At 46.3% G+C, this 27,235-nt stretch overlaps 2 protein-coding genes across 2 annotated transcripts; both read left to right on the top strand.

Annotated features, from left to right (window-relative positions):
- The first annotated feature begins 257 nt into the window (after positions 1–257).
- LOC100136664 (macrophage myristoylated alanine-rich C kinase-like protein) lies at positions 258–2,580 on the top strand. Its single transcript, NM_001124635.1, is given in 2 exon segments — positions 258–554; positions 1,586–2,580. Coding segments are annotated over 2 exon segments (654 nt in total). The 5' UTR covers positions 258–467; the 3' UTR covers positions 2,153–2,580.
- An 8,086-nt stretch (positions 2,581–10,666) lies between these two features.
- LOC110487857 (probable histone deacetylase 1-B) lies at positions 10,667–26,205 on the top strand. Its single transcript, XM_036970854.1, has 14 exons — positions 10,667–10,822; positions 11,726–11,838; positions 12,507–12,624; positions 12,879–12,953; positions 13,589–13,727; positions 13,915–14,056; positions 14,214–14,306; positions 14,432–14,540; positions 15,897–16,037; positions 21,057–21,165; positions 23,186–23,316; positions 23,417–23,575; positions 25,643–25,688; positions 25,780–26,205. Exons 1-14 carry the CDS (start codon positions 10,768–10,770, stop codon positions 25,805–25,807), a joined length of 1,458 nt encoding a protein of 485 aa, XP_036826749.1. The 5' UTR covers positions 10,667–10,767; the 3' UTR covers positions 25,808–26,205.
- The last annotated feature ends 1,030 nt before the right edge of the window (positions 26,206–27,235 follow it).

Raw genomic sequence — 27,235 nt, 5'->3', positions numbered from 1 at the left:
TTATAATATGATGTTGGAGAGAGAGAGACCATTATAATATGATGTTAGAGAGAGAGACCAGTGTAATATGATGTTGGAGAGAGAGACCATTGGGATATGATGTTTGTGGAGAAAATGTTTTAGCGTCTTTTGAAGAGGGCGGAGAGAACTCATAAAGGCGCACATGATTGGATAGACGCGTGTGACCACGCCCGTTGGTGGTATCTTGGTCTATATTCAAGCGCTGCGTTCAACCACTGTTGAAACTAGTGGGTATCCTTCTACGGGAGCGACAGGTTGAAGTGCGAGGAAAAGTAAAAGAGACTAGCTATTTTTTTCTTCAAAGGACAACCCCCCCCCCAAAAAAAATTATACGATCGCCTTTTATTTTTGCCATTGGATCCATAACACTGCGCAGGGGCTGGATTAAATTGAGACCACTTTTTGTGTTTTTCCTTTGAAATTTTCTTTAAAAACACCGAACAACGATGGGTTCCCAAGCGTCCAAAGGAGAGGTAGTCGTGGAGGCGAAAGCTGCTGCCGCGGACGCGGCTTCAGTCAAAACGAACGGACAGGTATGAAACGCTCTCATCCCTGGGCCACCACACGACACACCTTTTTTACTCAACTAACTAAAAAAATAGCTTAGCTAATATTTTCTGTAGTATAATGTTGCTATTTAATTTTAAAAACGAGGTTGGTCTGTTTCGATTATATTATTAGGGGATAAATGTGCATCTTGGTTTAGTCTGGCTCGCATGGTCACCAGTGACGGGTAGCTAGTTACCAACACTAGATTGAGACGCGGGGGGGATGGAACTGCCAACGTGCTTGCTGCTAAAGCCGTGATATAATATCTAAAATAACGTAGTTAATCGGGGTTTGGACCTGGAGCATATGCCACCGTTAACGAACCTTGGTTCTAGTTAGCCTCACTAGCTCGGTTACAGTTCCAAAGCCGGGGGTTGGAAAGGCGAGGGCGCACGTAGACAAGCTACCCCCTCATGCAGAAAATATCACAGACAATTTGTGAATTATGGATTCAAAAGCAGCGTTTTAACAGTGGATATCAATCTAATCACACCGAATTTATGCAAGCCCATCCATGATGGATGAAGTTGCAGCCCCTCAAGACCGGGAGAGTCTAGACATGTCTCGATCAGTGACTGTAAACGTTATTTTATAGACAAATGCAAAATCGACATAAATCACATCTTCACCTTGTGAAATGAATGTACATTTTTGTCAGTGCATCATCAGTTTCATTGAATTTTTTTATTTAAATATAATGTATTGTTTTTTTCATCGACTGGGCCAGGTCTTTATTGAAAAGATACCCCCCTCCTGTGTGTGATGTTGCACCGTCGCCGCCTGTCGTTTTCTTGTGGTTCTACAAGGCGTCGGCTTTTGAGCGACACGGTGGTTAATTGATGAGCACGACGAATCATCGTTATATAGCTAAATGTGTTGATGGTTGTGTTTGAGCCACAGTGTAAAAATCTAACGTCAATTGTATTTTCTTTATTAATTTCATTTTATTATATATATATATTTTTTTAAACCATCCTCTAATTTAGTTCCTTCAATTTCCCTCCTTTCCTCCTAGGAGAATGGCCATGTCAAATCCAATGGTGACGTCTCGGCCACAGAGACGGCTGCGACCAACGGTTCCACTGACGCCGCCGAGGAGCCCGAGGCTGGCGCGGGAGGGGACGCCATCGAGCCAGCGCCAGCCGCCGACAAGGATGCCGCCAAACCGGTAGGTGAGGCCGCCACCAAGGATACCCCTAAGAAAAAAAAGAAGTTCTCTTTGAAGAAATCATTCAACTTCAAGGGCCTGAAACTGAAGAAGACCAAGAAAGAGGAGGTGGTGAAGGAGGAGGCGGCCGCTCCCGCTGAGGAGAAACCAGCTGAGAACGGAGCCGCTGTGGCTTCGGAGGAGAAGAAAGAGGAGGTGGTGAAGGAGGAGGCTACTGCTCCTGCTACAGAAGCCCCGAAGGCAGAGGAGGTGCAGGCTAAAGCTGAGGAGGTGAAGGAGGCTCCTAAGGAGGAGGTGAAGGTGGAGGTGAAGGAGGCGGCTGCCGCTGCTCCTGCCCCAGAGCCCACCAAACCAACAGAGGAGACCAGCTCGACCCCCACGGCAGCAGCTCCCTCCCAACAGAAAGCAGAGTGATTGTATCTTTACCCACAACAAGGACTGTGAACTGTTTTTCAAGAGAGAGAGAAAAAAATTGAGTTATATATATATATATATTTATATATGTGTGTATATGTATACATATGTATAGATATATGTATATGTAAATATGTACACATTTATGTGAGAGACTCCTTCGTGCCACTTTTGTCATGGTAACAAGATGACAGACTAGATTCACTAGTTCACTTCCCTGGTTACGACCCCTGGTTACAGCGAGACATCTGAACCCGTTGTTAGTATTATGTGCTGATTGCTGTGGGACAACGGGGAGAGTGGAAGACACAGTTATGGATGGGAGTTGAGTTGACGTGTCTTTCTCAAAACACCCAGCTCAAAAAGATGCATCAACGCGAACGAGCGAGACACCAACCAACCACCACATTAAATAAAAAAATAAACAAGAAATAAACAAAAAAGACTCGCCAACTTTATACATTCCTATATTTTAACCCAAAATTTGAAGTATTTTGTGGTGTTACAATAGAGAACCATTTTAAAGATTCAGAGAAGTTTTGTTTTGTTTTGAAGAAAAATAAATCAATAAGTTTAGATTTTTATCTTGGCTATAAAAAAATAAGAGAAATAAAAAAGAACAATTAAGCTTGCTATGTTCACTGTTGCAGTTTTAAAACGAAGCAGAGTTGTTGATCTGTCTGTGGTGTGTAAGCCTGACTCTTGCTCGATGGTCTCTGTAAATACGTTGGACTGATTCTGTTCTTTATTTTGCTAATGTTGACAGATGTTTATGGTTTTATTGTAAAGTTGAAAATGGTAAATAAATGTTGGTTACCAATACCTGCCCATTGTTGTATGGATACAGTTATTTTTAGGTGGGAAGGGTGATTTAGTAGTACAGCTGGGGGACAAAATCTTTATTAACTGTTTATTGTGGTCATAAACATTCCTCTTTTACCCGAACAAAATCAATAAACACAGCATGCAACCATTTCGAAGCCTTTACAGTTCATATGAGGAAATCAGTCAATTGAAATAAATTCATTAGGTCCTAATCTGTGGATTTTCACATGACTGGGAATTACAGATCTGTATCTGTTGGTCACAGAAAAAGGTAGGGGTGTGGATCAGGAAACCAGTCGGTATCTCATGCAGCGCCACACATCTCCTTCGACTAGAGTTGATCAGGCTGTTGATTGTGGCCTGTGGAAGGTTGTCCCACTCCTCTTCAATGGCTGTGTGACGTTGTTAGACATTGGCGGGAACTGGAACATGCTGTCGTACGCGTCAATCCAGAGCATCCCAAACATGCTCAATGGCTGACATGTCTGGTGAGTATGCAATTTATGGAAAAACTCAGACATTTTCAATTACCAGGAATTGTGTACAGATCCTTGCAACATGGGGCCGTGCAAATTGCACGCTCCCTCAAAACTTGACATCTGTAGCATTGTGTTGTGTGACAAAACTGCACATTTTAGAGAGGTCTTTTATTTGTCCCCAGCACAAGGTGTACCTGTGTAATAATCATGATGTTTAATCCGTTTCTTGATATGTCACATCTGTCAGATGGATCGATTATCTTGGCAAAGGAGAAAGGCTCACTAACAGGGATGTAAACACATTTGTGCAGAAAACTTGAGAGAGAAATAAGCTTTTTGAGCATCTGGAACATTTCTGGGATACTTTAATTCAGCTCTTCAACATGGGACCAACACTTCACATGTTGCGTTTATATTTTTGTTCAGTGTACAATGTGCTTTACAATTCTAAGAATCAATGAGTTACATTACATTTTCCGATAGGAATGTGATTCTTGTAAGAGCACATTGATGTGTTTTAGACTTCTCATAGTTCATAATCCCAAGATTAATGTTCATTTAAGAGATAGGCTTGTCAAGAATGTCAGGCTGACCAATTAAATATGTAATCAACCAATCACACATAGTAGTAAACCACCTACAACTGAAAACAAGAGGGGACAATACCTAATTTGTCATCATTTATTACTTAGGCTATTAGTTCACACAGAGAATACGTTTTGGTGGAGTATTGGTAAGTGCTGATGGAGAGGAGAGACTACTGCAGAGAATTAAGATCCACCCCATGATGCTACATTCTAGGGCTATGGCACAATCTCAATATATTTTTCTTGACTCCTCATGTCCTCTCTCCTCATCTCCTTTTCAAAAACATATTGGATAAGATAGTTAGAGGGACTTCCCTCTGACCTTCTCCTCCAATGTGTTTTGAGATGTGAGGAGTCAAGGAAATGCAATTGAGATTCTCCCTGTGTACCTGTTTTGTCTCTCTTTCTTCCCAACGTGTGGAAAACTCCCACTAGCCCATTCCTCCACCAATCCAATGCTTTTAGATTTGTAATAAGTAGTGAACAGAACAAGTGCACACTTCTGGAAAATGGTAGAGAATTGGAAAGCAGCCAATGATCCTTGCATACGCGCCCACATTATCCCCGTGACCTCTGTAACCCCTGTAGTGACAGCATCTCTCAAGACGTCATTGCTTAGGACTTATATACCTCCTCAAATCACACAAGAAATAACTTCTCCTCGTGTATTCTTCCTCAATAAAGTTAGTTTTTTGAACTCTAAATCGTTGATCCTGATCTGGGTTGGTTGTAGGTTCGTATCCCAAATGACATCCTATGCACTATACTGTATATAGTGCACTAATTTGGACCAGAGTCCTATTGGGGAATAGGGTGCCATTGGGGATACGCCCACTGACCTAGTTCACATGGTGATATGATGAGTTGAGATCAGAGTTATTTCTAGTCATCCCAGGCTTCAAACAATGATGAATTATTCAAACACAGATGTAGCTCCACATTTGTGTTGCTTCAGCCATTTTGCACAGATTGCAGAGGCATTTGTCGAACTCAAAGTCTATTAATCTAATCACTGAACTGACAATTTGTGAATATGTGAATGAGGTCGTTACATAGCTTATTACTGTGGATGAAGTCTTTAGGTAGCTTACTACTGTGGATGAGGTCTTTAGGAAGCTTATTACTGTGGATAAGGTCTTCAGGAAGCTTGCTAATGTGGATGAGGTCGTTAGGTAGCTTACTACTGTGGATGAGGTCTTTAGGAAGCTTGCAACTGTGGATGAGGTCTTTAGGAAGCTTGCAACTGTGGATGAGGTCATTAGGTAGCTTACTACTGTGGATGAGGTCGTTAGGTAGCTTATCACTGTTGATGAAGTCTTTAGGTAGCTTACTACTGTGGATGAGGTCTTCAGGAAGCTTGCAACTGTGGATGAGGTCATTAGGTAGCTTACTACTGTGATTGAGGTTGTTAGGTAGCTTACTACTGTGGATGAGGTTGTTAGGTACTAGCCTACTACTGTGGATGAAGTCGTTATGTACAAGCCCACTACTGTGGATGAGGTCGTTAAGTACTAGCCTACTACTGTGGATGAGGTCATTAGGTACTAGCCTCCTACTGAGGATGAGGTCGTTAGGTAGCTTACTACTGTGGATGAGGTCGTTAGGTACTAGCCTACTACTGTGGATGAAGTCATTATGTACTAGCCTACTACTGTGGATGAGGTTGTTAGGTACTAACCTACTACTGTGAAGGAGGTCATTAGATAGCTTACTTCTGTGGATGAGGTCATTAGGTACTAGTGTACTTGGACTATCAAGGAAGTGAGTTTTCATACTGAACCGTATCATTATCTAATGAATTAAAAGGGTACATTTGTAAAAAATTGTACGATTTTATCAATCATATCAAATGCACATTTTAAACAAACACATCACGGCTCAGGGTATGACCCAGATGTAGACACAGGAGGTGGGTAGTTCTATTCTCAGAATAATTATTATATTAAAGGGGCAGGTCGAGGGCAGGTCGAGGGCGGACGGAGGTTCGTAATCCAAGGCATAGTCAATCAGGGACAGAACGGCAGGCAGGCTCAGGACAGATAGAAAGGTCAGAACCGGGAGACTAGAAAACTAAAACTTGAGCGCAGACGAATAGGGGAAGCACGCTGGTAAGACCTGACACAACAAGACGAACTGGCAACAGACAGACAGAAAACACAGGTATAAATACACAGGGGATAATGGGGGACAATAGGAGACACCTGGTGGGGGGGACGGAGACAAGCACAAGACAGGTGGAACAGATCAGGGTGATACAAAACATAGACAATGGATTATTCTCCACATCATCTTTGTTGTCGACTATTGTGAAAAAATACAAAGGAGGCACAGAAACTAAAAAAACACAACATCACTATGCAACATTTATTTTCTTATTTTACCTTTATTTAACTAGGCAAGTCAGTTAAGAACAAATTCTTATTTTCAACGACGGCCTAGGAACGGTGGGTTAACTGCCTGTTCAGGGGCAGAACGACAGATGTACCTTGTCAGCTCGGGGGTTTGAACTTGAAACCTTCCGGTTACTAGTCCAACGCTCTAACCACTAGGCTACCCTGCCAACTTCACTTGTGTTTGTCATCACTCACTTTATATGAATGCGTGCTTGTGGTCGATTGATACTGTAAGATTAAATTAATAAAAAAGACAGTTGAATGAGAGTGATGAAACATCTGAAACTTTAAAAGTCTTAAACAGTACGAAATACTAAAAACACTGTAATGGTTGGTAAGGGAGGAGAAATTGTTGTGTCTGAGTCCCACAAGACACTGGCAAGGACAGGTACCCCCCTTTTCCCAATCTGTCGGAGGAAACACCGTTCAACTGACGGCAGAGGTCAGCCTGCAGGTGCCCGGCCCGCCATAAGGAGTCGCTAGAGCTCGAAGAACCAAGTAAAGCCCCCCCCCCGGGGCCAAACCTTCCCCTAACCTGGACGGTGCTGGGCCAACCGGTTATGAGACAGCCTGGGATCGAACCCGTGTCTGTAGTGATGCCTCAGTGCCTTATAACGCTGTGCCACTCGGGAGGCCCCACCCTCTTTTGTTTCTTGAATGTTGTTTCTTGTTTTAGCACAGCATTCCCTTTATTGAGCTCACTTACGTATGTAACCTTTGACATCAGAGATCTCCTAGTCCAAATCTGTTTTTTTTTTAGCTGAGAGATGTTCTTCAGTTCAGAGATCTCCTGCTCCAGCTCACAGATTAGCTTCTTCAGTTCAGAAAAGTTTCTAATCAAAATATTCTACTCCGTCTTTAATTTCTGTAATTTTCATTTTTATTTATTTTAATTTTTTACATACAAGCTACCTCTCCTCCTCAGTCCTGTCCTGAGGACAAATCATGACACGCACAGTAATTATGGCATATTACTACTGACCTGTTTGGGACTCTCAGACTTTATTGCATCATCATCATGACCTTTGTGTCCCCCGTCCCGTGACCTTGGCCACGACATGTTTCTGCAGTGCTGGGACAGTGTTGCCTGACATGGCTCTCGCAGCAATAGGCAGTACAGGTCAGATAGGACTTGACTGCTCTGAGCTACACTGCCCAAATCAGATACCATAGGCCATGTTCCCAGGATCAGCATAGCCCAATAAAACAGGTCTGTAGTTAATTAAGGGGTTGGTTCATTGACTTGTCACCCTTCATAGACAGACAATGTAGAACAGGAGAATCCTCACTCACCTTCTTGACACCACAGATCAAATATTTACAATTTCTGTACATTTTTTGTTGTTGTCCAAATTCAAAACGGTCCCCACAAAGAAAATCATGAACATGAAAGCATAGACAGACTAGTCTGCTGTAGTCCCAGTTCCAGTCTGCTGTAGTCCCAGTTCCAGTCTGCTGTAGTCCCAGTTCCAGTCTGCTGTAGTCCCAGTTCCAATCTGCTGTAGTCCCAGTTCCAGACTAGTCTGCTATAGTCCTAGTTCCAGACTAGTCTGCTGTAGTCCCAGTTCCAATCTGCTGTAGTCCCAGTTCCAGACTAGTCTGCTGTAGTCCCAGTTCCAGACTAGTCTGCTATAGTCCCAGTTCCAATCTGCTGTAGTCCCAGTTCCAGACTAGTCTGCTATAGTTCCAGTTCCAGACTAGTCTGCTGTAGTCCCAGTTCCAGTCTGCTGTAGTCCCAGTTCCAGTCTGCTGTAGTCCCAGTTCCAGACTAGTCTGCTGTAGTCCCAGTTCCAGACTAGTCTGCTGTAGTCCCAGTTCCAGACTAGTCTGCTGTAGTCCCAGTTCCAGACTAGTCTGCTGTAGTCCCAGTTCCAGACTAGTCTGCTGCAGTCCCAGTTCCAGTCTGCTGTAGTCCCAGTTCCAGTCTGCTGTAGTCCCAGTTCCAGTCTGCTGTAGTCCCAGTTCCAGTCTGCTGTAGTCCCAGTTCCAGTCTGCTGTAGTCCCAGTTCCAGACTAGTCTGCTGTAGTGCCAGTAGTTATTATGATATTCTTACCTTAGATCAAGGGGACTGAAATGATGTTGTTGGTGCATTGACCTGTTATTCTTCATAGACAGACAGCTGGTGAGTAGGACACTTGAGCCTATGAATGAAATGAAAAACAAAAACATAGCTGATATCACTGTAAATGAATACACTATACAGTGGGGCAAAAAAGTATTTGGTCAGCCACCAATTGTGCAAGTTCTCCCACTTAAAGAGATGAGAGAGGCCTGTAATTTTCATCATAGGTACACTTCAACTGTGACAGACAAAATGAGAGAAAACAAATCCAGAAAATCACATTGTAGGATTTTTAATGAATTTATTTGCAAATGCTCCTTAGTTCTAGACAGTTCTGTGCTTCCAATTTTGTGGCCAGCCACCCTATTCAGAGACTGTTCTCTCTGCTGCCGCACGGCAAGCAGTACCAAAGCTCCAAGTGTAGGTCCAAAAGGCTCTTTTACTGGGCTTCTCCCCCCCCCCCCCCCCCCCCCCATGGGCTTCTCTCCCCCCCCCCCCCCCCCCCCCCAAGCCATAAGACTGCTGAACAGTTCATCAAATGGCCACCCGCACTATTTGCATTGACCCCCATTTTTACTCCGCTGCTACTTGCTGTCTATTATCTATGCATAGTCACTTTACAACTACCTACATGTACATATTACCTCAACTACCTACATGTACATATTACCTCAACTACCTACATGTACATATTACCTCAACTACCTACATGTACATATTACCTCAACTACCTACATGTACATATTACCTCAACTACCTACATGTACATATTACCTCAACTACCTTGACTAACTTGTACTCCCACACATTGACTCTGTACCGGTACCTCTTGTATATAGCCTCGTCATTCTTATTTTATTGTGTTATTTATTTTTTCTTACTTTAGTTTATTCTTTATTTATCTTTTATTTAGACTTTTTTTTAATTTTTGTAATCTGCATTGTTGGTTGAGTGCTTATAAGTAAGCGTTTCATGGTAAGGTCTACTACACCTGTTGTATTCAGCGTTTCATGGTAAGGTCTACTACACCTGTTGTATTCAGCGTTTCATGGTAAGGTCCACTACACCTGTTGTATTCAGCGTTTCATGGTAAGGTCTACTACACCTGTTGTATTCAGCGTTTCATGATAAGGTCTACTACACCTGTTGTATTCTGTGTTTCATGGTAAGGTCTACTACACCTGTTGTATTCAGCGTTTCATGGTAAGGTCCACTACACCTGTTGTATTCAGCGTTTCATGGTAAGGTCTACTACACCTGTTGTATTCAGCGTTTCATGGTAAGGTCTACTACACCTGTTGTAGTCAGCGTTTCATGGTAAGGTCTACTACACCTGTTGTATTCAGCGTTTCATGGTAAGGTCTACTACACCTGTTGTATTCAGCGTTTCATGGTAAGGTCTACTACACCTGTTGTATTCAGCGTTTCATGGTAAGGTCTACTACACCTGTTGAATTCGGGCCAATACAATTGGATTTGTTTTGAATTTTGACATGGTTGCAGAGACATAAACTGTGCAATTTTACAGCAGAGTGACTGTCAGTGACTGACATAAGAATATAAACACATTTTGAGACCCAGACTGAGTTCCTGACAAATAAAGCAGACCATTTATGTCACTTGTGCCAGGACGATTTGCCCCTTTAAGGACGAACTGCCCCTTTAAGAAGGGTGGGGTAGCAGACAGGTGTGCTGTTGTTCAGACAGGTACAGTACCAGAGATGGTAGGACTATAGTTTGAAACTCTGTGGGAAGCTTATTTTTTTTTAAATATAAGCAACAAACACGTGCAAAGCTGAGCAGACTAGCTTATTGTAGTACAACGGAACCATCTGGTGGCTAAAAGTTAGACTTTTGAAAATGACGTATGAAGGTTCCTGTAGCAGACTATCATCAACATCATATCATCCTTTTTTGCTGATGTACTTCAATATACAGCTCAATGTGAGAGAAACAATATTGTGCAAGATCATTGTACAGGAATGTATCGATTGTGTGCAAGATCCTTAGTCTTCCAGTGTAGGTTGGAAAAAATGGCGTTCATCATACAGCAAAATGAAGAATTTATATAAGGATTTATTTATTCAACATATATATATATATATATATTTTTGTCGACTTGTTAGAAGCACATAACTTGCCATCACCAGTGAACAGACAGAAACAAGCGTACACCCTTCACAAACAACGCCTTCGGGTGATTGGACGAGACGGTGGGGTAAAAAATGATCCGGTGTAAAGAACAGTGCCCCTGTTAATTACAGGAAAATGGCGCTGTCGTCTGCAGGAGGAACAAAGAAGAAAGTTTGCTATTATTACGATGGTAAGATTTAATGTTATGTAGCTTAGTGTGTGTGCGTCTTGTCTGCAATATTATTGATTGTATCGGCGAAGGATTTGGTGCTCGATAAAAAAAATATATATATTTTTGTTGTTGATCCACGTTGAAGTGCCGTAGGTGAGTTAGCTGCTAGCATGCTAACGTTACTGTAGCCGCAGAGTGGTTAGCTCGCTAGCTAAGTTAGTTAGCCTGGTTAACCTGGTTAGGAATACGTTTTTTTTGGTTAGCTAGCCAAAGCAACTTGAATGGTGGTTTTTATTATTTTTTTCCCAAATGAGCTAAATTGCCGATATCTAGCTTGCTAGCAAGTTGATGCTTTTTTTAAATTTGCGACAACTAGCCTAATAACGAAGAGATGGTTAGGAACTCAGTGTCTGAATCACAAATTGCCTCTTCATATTTATCTGCACCATTTGTTTAGTAAAGTGGGGTTATCATGTAGCTAGCGGTGTTGTATAGGTGTGTGTGTGTGTGTGTGTGTGTGTGTGTGTGTGTGTGTGTGAGGGGGGGTTGAGCCTGTAGATTCAGATCACTTTTCAGAGGCTGCTCATTTGATTACTGTTATAATTTGTGTTTCGTGCTGTGTAGCTACCAGGCTTGCATGTGTGATTCAGGCGTGATAGTGCTATAGCCCGGAACAAAAGCCGGCACTTTAAATCGACCGCTAAGAGCCTTGGAGAGACCTTAATATAAATCCCAGAGTCGACCAGGTGAAGAGTCGGTCGGTGTCTTTTATTGACCCTGTAAGTCACTCTGGATAAACGCATAAATCTAAAATGACAAATGTTAAACAGTTACATACCTTATCTCTGGGGCTAGGTGGAAGGAAATGTGTTTTTTTGTTGTTTCAGTAGTTTGTCTAAACCTCAAATTTCCTCTCCCCAGGCGACGTTGGTAATTATTACTATGGCCAGGGTCATCCCATGAAACCCCACAGGATCCGTATGACCCACAACCTCCTGCTCAACTATGGACTGTACAGGAAGATGGAGATATATGTAAGCACAGCAGCTACAGGGGGTTTATACACAAAAAAAATACAAACTTCCTATTAGTGATGCACACATTAAAAAATAATCCTAAACATCAAATAAGCCAAAGCGTTCCTTTTCAGAACGTGGCCAAGAGATGGGTCTATAGAGGATGGCGCAGCGGTCTAAGGCACTGCTTCTCAGTGCTAGAGGCGTCACTACAGACCCTGGTTCGATTCCAGGCTGTATCATAACCGGTCGTGATTGGGAGTCCCATAGGGCGGTGCACAATTGGCCCAGCGCTGTTAGGGTTTGGCCGGGATAGGCAGTTATTGTAAATAAGAATTTTGTTCATAACTGACTTGCTTAGTTAAATAAAAAAACATGATATATATACATTGTATAGGACTGAAGCTGATACGAGTGGACTCCTAATTCTTCAACACACTTCTACACTACAGGTCCAAAGTAACTTTCTGTATAGTTGAGCTGTTCCAAAGTTCTACAGACTTATAAAGACCTAGATGGACAGTTGTGGACAATACGTTTTCTGACCTTCCATATATTTTGGGTTATTGATAATATCAGATGAAATTTAGGTGACCGTTTTAGCAACCAGGAAATGGTGGTGTTTTTCCACCTTTTTTTTTAAGCTGACTTGGTTCAGCCCTTTTGATTTCCTCTGACCTCCCTAGAGACCCCACAAGGCCAGTGGAGAGGAGATGACCAAGTACCACAGTGACGACTACATAAAGTTCCTGCGTTCCATCCGGCCAGACAACATGTCAGAGCACAGCAAACAGATGCAGAGATGTGAGTAGCAGACAGTGTTTTCCCCCCCTAGCATTGTTTAGGTGTGGGCGCCCTATGTGTTATTTAAAGGGATAGTTCACCCCAAAAACCAAAGTTTGCCATACGTTTTCATATGGGCTAATGTTGAGCTGACTTTAGACTGTACTTCACACTCACATCTGTTTAGGTAGTGCTTTAATGCTTTGGAACAAATGTGCAGGATTCAATCGCACATCTCAAATGAATGCCTTCTATCCTTGCTGTTCTCTTAACAGTTAATGTGGGAGAGGACTGCCCAGTGTTTGACGGCCTGTTTGAGTTCTGTCAGCTGTCAACGGGAGGCTCTGTCGGTAAGTCTCATCTCCTCTCCAGTTTGTCTCGCTCCTTATTGACTGTCTCTGTCCTCTCTCTCTGTCCTTATTGCCTGTCTCTGTCCTCTCTCCGTCTTGACTGTCTCTGTTCTCTCTCGCTCCTTATTGACTGTCTCTGTCCTCTCTCTCTCGCTCCTTATTGACTGTCTCTGTCCTCTCTCTCTCGCTCCTTATTGATTGTCTCTGTCCTCTCTCTCTCGCTCCTTATTGACTGTCTCTGTCCTCTCTCTCTCGCTCCTTATTGACTGTCTCTGTCCTCTCTCTCTCGCTCCGTATTGACTGTCTCTGTCCTCTCTCTCTCGCTCCTTGTTGACTCTCTGTCCTCTCTCTGTCCTCTCTCTCTCTCTCCTTGTTGACTGTCTCTCTCTCTCTCTCTCTCCTTGTTGACTGTCTCTGTCCTCTCTCTCTCTCTCCTTGTTGACTGTCTCTGTCCTCTCTCTCTCTCTCCTTGTTGACTGTCTCTGTCCTCTCTCTCGCTCCGTATTGACTGTCTCTGTCCTCTCTCGCGCTCCTTGTTGACTGTCTCTGTCCTCTCTCGCGCTCCTTATTGCCTGTCTCTGTCCTCTCTCGCGCTCCTTATTGACTGTCTCTGTCCTCTCTCTGTGTGTGTGTAGCGGGGGCAGTGAAGCTGAACAAGCAGCAGACGGACATCGCCATCAACTGGGCCGGAGGACTCCATCATGCCAAGAAGTCTGAGGCCTCTGGGTTCTGCTACGTCAACGACATAGTCCTCGCCATCCTGGAGCTGCTCAAGTAAGAGCCCTGTGTGGTCACCTCACCCGCCCCCCGTTGGGCCACCTCACTGTGTGTGCCACCTCACCCGACCCCCGTTGGGCCACCTCCTCCTTCTCCTTTCTCTAGGACACCTGATGATTTAACCATATTGTGAAGGTTAGCGGTCAGAACCTATCGGTCTGTAATGAGTCGTCTGTCCTGTCAGGTACCACCAGAGGGTGTTGTACATAGACATCGACATTCACCATGGAGACGGGGTGGAAGAGGCTTTCTTCACCACAGACCGGGTCATGACGGTGTCCTTCCACAAGTATGGAGAATACTTCCCTGGTACCGGAGACCTGAGGGTGAGTGTGTGTGTGTGTGTGTGTGCTGGGGGTCGGGTCAGAAATAAGCACAGTAGATTTCATTGTGTTCCTCTGTGTGTTGTATTGTCTGCCTATATTTGAGTCGTTTCTGTACTCCAGAATGTACAATAAGGTGTGTGTGTGTGTGTGTGTGTAGGACATTGGAGCAGGGAAGGGGAAGTACTATGCTGTAAACTACCCTCTCAGAGACGGCATCGACGATGAGTCTTACGAAGCCATCTTCAAACCTGTAAGTCTCCTGCTGCAAGGAATTCCGTGTTTTGGTTCCACACACACACACACACACACACACACACACACACACACACACACACACGGTAACTTTTTGTTGTTGTAATCAATGTGTGTTGCTAGGTGATGGCTAAAGTGATGGAGATGTTCCAACCCAGTGCAGTCGTGTTACAGTGTGGAGCCGACTCTCTCTCAGGAGACAGACTGGGCTGTTTCAACCTGACCATCAAAGGTAACACATTTTACTCAACAGTTTGTGTTTTCAGGTGACGTGTGGCGTTACAGTAAGAGTATGGAATAATGTAGTTTTAACTTTTTTTAAGTCTCATTAATGATCCTGCTCTAACGGTGTTGGTATTGATGTGTAGGCTTGTTTAGTATACTGTCTGTCTGCCAGGCAGGCGTTCTGTCTGCCAGGCGTTCTAGAACCAATCATGCCAGACGTTCTGTCGGTCTGCCAGGCGTTCCAGAACCAATCATGCCAGACGTTCTGTCGGTCTGCCAGACGTTCTGTCGGTCTGCCAGGCGTTCTGTCGGTCTGCCAGGCGTTCTGTCGGCCTGCCTGCCAGCCAGGCGTTCTGTCGGCCTGCCTGCCAGCCAGGCGTTCTGTCGGCCTGCCTGCCAGCCAGGCGTTCTGTCGGCCTGCCTGCCAGCCAGGCGTTCTGTCGGCCTGCCTGCCAGCCAGGCGTTCTGTCGGCCTGCCTGCCAGCCAGGCGTTCTGTCGGCCTGCCTGCCAGCCAGGCGTTCTGTCGGCCTGCCTGCCAGCCAGGCGTTCTGTCGGCCTGCCTGCCAGCCAGGCGTTTTGTCGGCCTGCCTGCCAGCCAGGCGTTTTGTCGGCCTGCCTGCCAGCCATGCGTTCTGTCGGCCTGCCTGCTAGCCAGGCGTTCTGTCGGCAGACCTGCGCCACATGCATGTAAAGACACATTTCCATTCCAGAAGAATGGACAATAAAGTGTTGGAACGTTGAACCCCTGACGCTGTGTTTCAGGTCATGCTAAGTGTGTTGAACCCCTGACGCTGTGTTTCAGGTCATGCTAAGTGTGTTGGACCCCTGACGCTGTGTTTCAGGTCATGCTAAGTGTGTTGAACCCCTGACGCTGTGTTTCAGGTCATGTTAAGTGTGTTGAACCCCTGGCGCTGTGTTTCAGGTCATGCTAAGTGTGTTGAACCCCTGGCGCTGTGTTTCAGGTCATGCTAAGTGTGTTGAACCCCTGACGCTGTGTTTCAGGTCATGCTAAGTGTGTTGGACCCCTGACGCTGTGTTTCAGGTCATGCTAAGTGTGTTGGACCCCTGACGCTGTGTTTCAGGTCATGCTAAGTGTGTTGAACCCCTGACGCTGTGTTTCAGGTCATGCTAAGTGTGTTGAACCCCTGACGCTGTGTTTCAGGTCATGCTAAGTGTGTTGAACCCCTGACGCTGTGTTTCAGGTCATGCTAAGTGTGTTGGACCCCTGACGCTGTGTTTCAGGTCATGCTAAGTGTGTTGGACCCCTGGCGCTGTGTTTCAGGTCATGCTAAGTGTGTTGGACCCCTGGCGCTGTGTTTCAGGTCATGCTAAGTGTGTTGGACCCCTGGCGCTGTGTTTCAGGTCATGCTAAGTGTGTTGAGTACATGAAGAGTTTCAACCTGCCTCTGTTGATGTTGGGAGGTGGAGGTTATACCATCCGTAACGTGGCCCGCTGCTGGACCTATGAGACCGCTGTGGCTCTGGACAGCATTATACCTAACGGTACACACACACACAGCATTATACCTAACGGTACACACACACACACACACACAGCATTATACCGAACGGTACACACACACACACACACACACAGCATTATACCTAACGGTACACACACACACACACACACACAGCATTATACCGAACGGTACACACACACACACACACACAGCATTATACCGAACGGTACACACACACACACACACACAGCATTATACCTAACGGTACACACACACACACACACAGCATTATACCGAACGGTACACACACACACACACACACAGCATTATACCTAACGGTACACACACACACACACACAGCATTATACCTAACGGTACACACACACACACAGCATTATACCGAACGGTACACACACACACACAGCATTATACCGAACGGTACACACACACACACACACACAGCATTATACCTAACGGTACACACACACACACACACAGCATTATACCGAACGGTACACACACACACACACACACAGCATTATACCTAACGGTACACACACACACACACACAGCATTATACCTAACGGTACACACACACACACAGCATTATACCGAACGGTACACACACACACACAGCATTATACCGAACGGTACACACACACACACAGCATTATACTGAACGGTACACACACACACACAGCATTATACCGAACGGTACACACACACACACAGCATTATACCGAACGGTACACACACACACACAGCATTATACCGAACGGTACACACACACACACAGCATTATACCGAACGGTACACACACACACACAGCATTATACCGAACGGTACACACACACACACAGCATTATACCGAACGGTACACACACACACACAGCATTATACCGAACGGTACACACACACACACAGCATTATACCGAACGGTACACACACACACACAGCATTATACCGAACGGTACACACACACACACAGCATTATACCGAACGGTACACACACACACACAGCATTATACCGAACGGTACACACACACACACAGCATTATACCGAACGGTACACACACACACACAGCATTATACCGAACGGTACACACACACACACAGCATTATACCGAACGGTACACACACACACACAGCATTATACCGAACGGTACACACACACACACAGCATTATACCGAACGGTACACACACACACACAGCATTATACCGAACGGTACACACACACACACACACAGCATTATACCGAACGGTACACACACACACACACAGCATTATACCTAACGGTACACACACACACACACACACACACACACACAGCATTATACCTAACGGTACACACACACACACAGCATTATACCTAACGGTACACACACACACAGCATTATACCTAACGGTACACACACACACACACACACACACAGCATTATACCTAACGGTACACACACACACAGCATTATACCTAACGGTACACACACAAACACACAGCATTATACCTAACGGTACACACACAAACACACAGCATTATACCTAACGGTACACACACACACACACACACACACACACACACAGCATTATACCTAACGGTACACACACACACACACACAGCATTATACCTGACGGTACACACACACACACACACACAGCATTATACCGAACGGTACACACACACACACAGCATTATACCGAACGGTACACACACACAGCATTATACCGAACGGTACACACACACACACAGCATTATACCGAACGGTACACACACACACACACAGCATTATACCGAACGGTACACACACACACACAGCATTATACCGAACGGTACACACACACACACAGCATTATACCGAACGGTACACACACACACACAGCATTATACCGAACGGTACACACACACACACAGCATTATACCGAACGGTACACACACACACACAGCATTATACCGAACGGTACACACACACACACAGCATTATACCGAACGGTGTACACACACACACACACACACACACACACACACACACACACACACACACACACACACACACACACAGCATTATACCTAACGGTACACACACACACACACACACACAGCATTATACCTAACGGTACACACACACACACACACACACACACACACACACAGCATTATACCTAACGGTACACACACACACACACACACACACACACACACACAGCATTATACCTAACGGTACACACACACACACACACACACACACACACACACACACAGCATTATACCTAACGGTACACACACACACACACACACACACACACACACACACAGCATTATACCTAACGGTACACACACACACACACACACAGCATTATACCTAACGGTACACACACACACACACACACACACACAGCATTATACCTAACGGTACACACACACACACACACACAGCATTATACCTAACGGTACACACACACACACACACACAGCATTATACCTAACGGTACACACACACACACACACACACACACAGCATTATACCTAACGGTACACACACACACACACACACACACACACACACAGCATTATACCTAACGGTACACACACACACACACACACAGCATTATACCTAACGGTACACACACACACACACACACACACACAGCATTATACCTAACGGTACACACACACACACACACACACACACAGCATTATACCTAACGGTACACACACACACACACACACACACAGCATTATACATAACGGTACACACACACACAGCATTATACCGAACGGTACACACACACACACAGCATTATACCGAACGGTACACACACACACACACACACAGCATTATACCTAACGGTACAGACACACACACACACACAGCATTATACCGAACGGTACACACACACACACACACACACACACACACAGCATTATACCTAACGGTGTACACACACACACACACACACACACACACACACACAGCATTATACCTAACGGTGTACACACACACACACACACACACACACACACACAGCATTATACCTAACGGTACACACACACACACACAGCATTATACATAACGGTACACACACACACAGCATTATACCGAACGGTACACACACACACACAGCATTATACCGAACGGTACACACACACACACACACACAGCATTATACCTAACGGTACAGACACACACACACACACAGCATTATACCGAACGGTACACACACACACACACACACACACACACACACAGCATTATACCTAACGGTGTACACACACACACACACACACACACACACACACAGCATTATACCTAACGGTACACACACACACACACAGCATTATACATAACGGTACACACACACACAGCATTATACCGAACGGTACACACACACACACAGCATTATACCGAACGGTACACACACACACACACACACAGCATTATACCTAACGGTACAGACACACACACACACACAGCATTATACCGAACGGTACACACACACACACACACACATCATTATACCGAACGGTACACACACACACACACACACACACACACACAGCATTATACCTAACGGTACACACACGCACACACACACACACACACACACACAGCATTATACCGAACGGTACACACACACACACAGCATTATACCGAACGGTACACACACACACACAGCATTATACCGAACGGTACACACACACACACAGCATTATACCGAACGGTACACACACACACACACACAGCATTATACCGAACGGTACACACACACACACACACAGCATTATACCGAACGGTACACACACACACACACACAGCATTATACCGAACGGTACACACACACACACACAGCATTATACCTAACGGTACACACACACACACACACACACACACACACACACAGCATTATACCTAACGGTACACACACACACACACACAGCATTATACCTAACGGTACACACACACACACACAGCATTATACCTAACGGTACACACACACACACAGCATTATACCTAACGGTACACACACACACACAGCATTATACCTAACGGTACACACACACACAGCATTATACCTAACGGTACACACACACACACACACACACACACAGCATTATACCTAACGGTACACACACAAACACACAGCATTATACCTAACGGTACACACACAAACACACAGCATTATACCTAACGGTACACACACACACACACACACACACACACACACACACAGCATTATACCTAACGGTACACACACACACACACACAGCATTATACCTAACGGTACACACACACACACACACAGCATTATACCTAACGGTACACACACACACACACACACAGCATTATACATAACGGTACACACACACACAGCATTATACCTAACGGTACACACACACACACACACAGCATTATACCTAACGGTACACACACACACACACACAGCATTATACCTAACGGTACACACACACACACACACAGCATTATACCTAACGGTACACACACACACACACACAGCATTATACCTAACGGTACACACACACACACACACAGCATTATACCTAACGGTACACACACACACACACACAGCATTATACCTAACGGTACACACACACACACACAGCATTATACATAACGGTACACACACACACAGCATTATACCTAACGGTACACACACACACACACACACAGCATTATACCTAACGGTACAGACACACACACACACACAGCATTATACCGAACGGTACACACACACACACACACACATCATTATACCGAACGGTACACACACACACACACACACACACAGCATTATACCTAACGGTACACACACACACACACACACACACACACACAGCATTATACCTAACGGTACACACACACAGCATTATACCTAACGGTACACACACGCACACACACACACACACACACACACAGCATTATACCTAACTGTACACACACACACACAGACATCCCGTTCTACCATTAAGCATCAGAGTAAGATCTCAGTCTCTCTGCTTCACGTTTGACTTTATAATGATGTCTCGGTCTCTCGTCCAATCAGAGCTGCCTTACAACGACTACTTTGAGTACTTTGGTCCTGACTTCAAGCTCCACATCAGCCCGTCTAACATGACCAACCAGAACACCAATGATTACCTGGAGAAGATCAAGTAAGATACACAGACAGCCACTGCGCTCTCGCACAGCAACACAGCAGGGTTTCTGTTGGGGAAAATGTGGTGCCGGGCATGATTAATGGTGTCTACTACACACATCACATATTTAAATGACGGTTATTTATCTTGACAGAGGATGCAATGGCTCACGTCCTTCTCACTGATTTCTGACGCTACAATAACTGTCCACGTTTAGGTTACTTTTCCTCGGGCAACGAGACAATCACTTAGGCCTAATCTACTATTCCCCTATAGTACCGAAGTTGACCTAGTCTATTGGTCAGCTTGTCGTTCTGTGTGAAATAAATGGCCTACTCCAAACACACTGGGACGATAGATCCCAAATCACACAACCAGTAGGTCTAAGCTACGTAAAAAATAAACTATGGAATCATGAAGTAACCAAAAAAGTGTTAAAGAAATCAAAATTATATTTGAGATTCTTCAAAAGTAGCCACCCTTTGCCTTGACAGCTTGGCATTCTCTCAACCAGCTTCACGAGGTTGTCACCTGGAATGCATTTCAATTAGCAGGTGTGCCTTGGTAAAAGTTAATTTGTGGAATTTCTTTCCTTATTGAGTTGTGTTGTGACAAGGTAGGGGTGGTATACAGAGGATAGCCCTATTTGGTAAAATATTCTGTCACAGCTGATTGGCTCAGACGCATTAAGGAAAGAAATTCCACAAATGAACTTTTACCAAGGCACACCTGTTAATTGAAATGCATTCCAGGTGACAACCTCATGAAGCTGGTTGAGAGAATGCACTTTGAAGAAACTCAAACCTAAAATATTTTGATTTAACTTTTTTTTTATTACTATTTGATGTTTTCACTATTATGGGGCGGCAGGGTAGACTAGTGGTTAGAGTGTAGAGGAGGTAGGGTAGCCTAGTGGTTAGAGGCAGGGTAGCCTAGTGGTTAGAGTGTAGAGGAGGCAGGGTAGCCTAGTGGTTAGAGTGTAGAGGAGGTAGGGTAGCCTAGTGGTTAGAGTGTAGAGGAGGTAGGGTAGCCTAGTGGTTAGAGTGTAGAGGAGGTAGGGTAGCCTAGTGGTTAGAGTGTAGAGGAGGTAGGGTAGCCTAGTGGTTAGAGTGTAGAGGAGGTAGGGTAGCCTAGTGGTTAGAGTGTAGAGGAGGTAGGGTAGCCTAGTGGTTAGAGTGTAGAGGAGGTAGGGTAGCCTAGTGGTTAGAGTGTAGAGGAGGCAGTGTAGCCTAGTGGTTAGAGTGTAGGGGCGGCAGGGTAGCCTAGTGGTTAGAGTGTAGAGGAGGCAGTGTAGCCTAGTGGTTAGAGTGTAGGGGCGGCAGGGTAGCCTAGTGGTTAGAGGCAGGGCAGCCTAGTGGTTAGAGGCAGGGCAGCCTAGTGGTTAGAGGCAGGGCAGCCTAGTGGTTAGAGGCAGGGCAGCCTAGTGGTTAGAGGCAGGGCAGCCTAGTGGTTAGAGGCAGGGCAGCCTAGTGGTTAGAGGAAGTAGGGTAGCCTAGTGGTTAGAGGAGGTAGGGTAGCCTAGTGGTTAGAGGAGGTAGGGTAGCCTAGTGGTTAGAGGAGGTAGGGTAGCCTAGTGGTTAGAGGAGGTAGGGTAGCCTAGTGGTTAGAGGAGGTAGGGTAGCCTAGTGGTTAGAGGAGGTAGGGTAGCCTAGTGGTTAGAGGAGGTAGGGTAGCCTAGTGGTTAGAGGAGGTAGGGTAGCCTAGTGGTTAGAGGAGGTAGGGTAGCCTAGTGGTTAGAGGCAGGGTAGCCTAGTGGTTAGAGGCAGGGTAGCCTAGTGGTTAGAGCGTTGGACTAGTAACTGGAAGGTTGCAAGTTCAAATCCCCGAGCTGACAAGGTACAAATCTGTCGTTCTGCCCACTGTTCCTAGGCCGTCATTGAAAATAAAAATGTATTTAACTAGGTAAGTCAGTTAACAAAGGTAAAATAATTCTACAATGTAGATAGTAAAAAATAAAGAAAACCCCTTGAATGAGTAGGTGTTCTATAACTTTTGACTGGTAGTGTACATACTAAGCATATCTCTCCCTCCCCAGACAGAGGTTGTTTGAGAACCTGCGCATGCTGCCCCACGCCCCGGGGGTTCAGATGCAGGCCATCCCAGAAGACGCTCCACACCCGGACTCTGGAGATGAGGAGGACGAGAGCCCTGACAAACGCATCTCCAGTAAGTACACACACACACACACACTAGCTCCTCCAACGAGTACTGTCTCACCGCGTGTTATGAATCTCTTATTGAACTGCGTGTGTGTGTTCCTGTGTAGTCTGGGCCCATGATAAGAGGATAGCCTGTGAAGAGGAGTTCTCTGACTCTGAGGATGAGGGACAGGGAGGAGGGGGAAGGAGGAACGCTGCCAACCACAAGAAGACCAAACGAGTCAAGACTGAGGAGGAGAAAGAGAAGGAGGCAGAGGAGAAGAAAGGTAAACAACTAACACACTGACTGGCCCCTGGACGCTGGACATGACTCCACACTGACTGGCCCCTGGACGCGACTCCACACTGACTGGCCCTGGACATGACGACACACTGACTGGCCCCGGGACATGACGACACACTGACTGGCCCCGGGACATGACGACACACTGACTGGCCCCGGGACATGACGACACACTGACTGGCCCCGGGACGCTGGACATGACAACACACTGACTGGCCCCTGGACATGACAACACACTGACTGGCCCCGGGACATGACGACACACTGACTGGCCCCAGGACATGACGACACACTGACTGGCCCCGGGACGCTGGACATGACACCACACTGACTGGCCCCTGGACATGACGACACACTGACTGGCCCCTGGACATGACAACACACTGACTGGCCCCGGGACATGACAACACACTGACTGGCCCCTGGACATGACAACACACTGACTGGCCCCTGGACATGACAACACACTGACTGGCCCCGGGACATGACAACACACTGACTGGCCCCGGGACATGACAACACACTGACTGGCCCCTGGACATGACAACACACTGACTGGCCCCTGGACATGACAACACACTGACTGGCCCCTGGACATGACGACACACTGACTCGCCCCGGGACATGACGACACACTGACTGGCCCCGGGACATGACAACACACTGACTGGCCACTGGACATGACAACACACTGACTGGCCCCGGGACATGACGACACACTGACTGGCCCCTGGACATGACGACACACTGACTGGACACTGGACATGACACCACACTGACTGGCCCCTGGACATGACAACACACTGACTGGCCCCGGGACGCTGGACATGACACCACACTGACTGGCCCCTGGACATGACGACACACTGACTGGCCCCTGGGACATGACAACACACTGACTGGCCCCGGGACGCTGGACATGACACCACACTGACTGGCCCCTGGACATGACAACACACTGACTGGCCCCTGGACATGACACCACACTGACTGGCCCCTGGACATGACGACACATTGACTGGCCCCTGGACATGACGACACACTGACTGGCCCCTGGACATGATGACACACTGACTGGCCCCTGGACATGACGACACACTGACTGGCCCCTGGACATGACGACACACTGACTGGCCCCTGGACATGACGACACACTGACTGGCCCCTGGACATGACAACACACTGACTGGCCCCTGGACATGACGACACACTGACTGGCCCCTGGACATGACACCACACTGACTGGCCCCTGGACATGACACCACACTGACTGGCCCCTGGACATGACACCACACTGACTGGCCCCTGGACATGACACCACACTGACTGGCCCCTGGACATGACACCACACTGACTGGCCCCTGGACATGACACCACACTGACTGGCCCCTGGACATGACAACACACTGACTGGACACTGGACATGACAACACACTGACTGGCCCTGGGATGCTGGACAACACACTGACTGGCCCCGGGACATGACAACACACTGACTGGCCCCGGGACATGACGACACACTGACTGGCCCTGGGATGCTGGACAACACACTGACTGGACACTGGACATGATGACACACTGACTGGACGCTGGACATGACACCACACTGACTGGCCCTGGGACATGACAACACACTGACTGGCCCTGGGACATGACAACACATTGACTGGCCCTGGGATGCTGGACAACACACTGACTGGACACTGGACATGACGACACACTGACTGGCCCCTGGACATGACAACACACTGACTGGCCCTGGGACATGACAACACACTGACTGGCCCCTGGACGCTGGACAACACACTGACTGGCCCCTGGACGCTGGACATGACACCACACTGACTGGCCCCTGGGCGCTGGACATGACAACACACTGACTGGCCCTGGGACATGACAACACACTGACTGGCCCTGGGACATGACGACACACTGACTGGCCCTGGGATGCTGGACAACACACTGACTGGCCCCTGGACGCTGGACAACACACTGACTGGCCCCTGGGCGCTGGACATGACAACACACTGACATGTTCTGTTTTCCTCAGATGTGAAAGAGGAGAAAGAGACAGAGGAGAAGATGGACACAACAGGGTGAGTCGTAACCACAACACACCACTTGACTTTAAATGTAACTGATCCGGTCTAAGCCCAGTCAACTAGCATTTGTTCATTTCACCACCAGGCCCACAGAAGAAACGAAGACGTCCTGAAGTGGGATAAACAGGGGCTTCCAGTTGTGAATCTAATCAATCGAAATGGACTGTAAATTATTCTCTTAACACAGTTTTTAGTATTTCCTCAAACAGTCAAAACGTTTTAGCCTGTGTCAGTGTTGAAATGCTCTTTTATTAACTCATGTCTCTGCCACCGATTTAAATGTCGTTGTTTTTTTATACCGTGTGTTTAGTTATGGAGCCTGAGGATCTGAAGCAGTAGGGTCCCATTTCAACAGTCTAAAAAGCCTGGTTGGGATTCAATCCAAGTTCGTGCTGTGGTGTACACTGCTCTCTAACAGACGTACGGTCGCTTCAAATCTAATTTATTTATATAGCCCTTCGTACATCAGCTGATATCTCAAAGTGCTGTACAGAAACCCAGCCTAAAACCCCCAAACAGCAAGCAATGCAGGTGTAGAAGGCACGGTGGCTAGGAAAAACTCCCTAGAAAGGCCAAAACCTAGAGAGGAACCAGGCTATGTGGAGTGACCAGTCCTCTTCTGGCTGTGCCGGGTGGAGATTATAACAGAACATGGCCAAGATGTTCAAATGTTCATAAATGACCAGCATGGTCCAATAATAATCACAGGCAGAACAGTTGAAACTGGAGCAGCAGCATGGCCAGGTGGACTGGGGACAGCAAGGAGTCATGTCAGCTTGAGCTGATGTTGTACAGACGGTTACCGTCAGGGGGAAATGCCTTTACTGTGTTGTCAGCGGTCTAGTGCGCTGCTCTGACAGGGCTTGGATTGAATTCCTACCTTATTTCCGCTCTCTTCACCGACCCGAGGTAACTTGGTGAAAGCAAATCCCCCTGATAAGACTGAGGCCATACTGCTTTCACAGTTCTCAGATCAGTCCAGATGAAGAGTTGAAAAGGAATCCACTTCCCACTGCAAACATTCCCCGTTGAACAATAGTCACCAGCTCAAAGTTATTTTAAATCATAGATCAACATATGTTGTGTTTCTCTTCTCCCAGGGTTAGTTTCTGACTGTATGCTCCATGCTGGCTTCTCCCAGGGTTAGTTTCTGACTGTACGCTCCATGCTGGCTTCTCCCAGGGTTAGTTTCTGACTGTACGCTCCATGCTGGCTTCTCCCAGGGTTAGTTTCTGACTGTACGCTCCATGCTGGCTTCCTCTTCTCCCAGGGTTAGTTTCTGACTGTATGCTCCATGCTGGGTTCCTCTTCTCCCAGGGTTAGTTTCTGACTGTACGCTCCATGCTGGCTTCTCCCAGGGTTAGTTTCTGACTGTACGCTCCATGCTGGCTTCCTCTTCTCCCAGGGTTAGTTTCTGACTGTACGCTCCATGCTGGCTTCTCCCAGGGTTAGTTTCTGACTGTATGCTCCATGCTGGCTTCCTCTTCTCCCAGGGTTAGTTTCTGACTGTACGCTCCATGCTGGCTTCTCCCAGGGTTAGT

Source organism: Oncorhynchus mykiss, chromosome 32 (assembly GCF_013265735.2).
Source record: "Oncorhynchus mykiss isolate Arlee chromosome 32, USDA_OmykA_1.1, whole genome shotgun sequence".
NCBI lineage: Eukaryota > Metazoa > Chordata > Actinopteri > Salmoniformes > Salmonidae > Oncorhynchus > Oncorhynchus mykiss.
The sequence above is the reverse complement of the archived record's forward strand: the minus strand, read 5'-3'. Positions and strand labels throughout refer to the sequence as shown.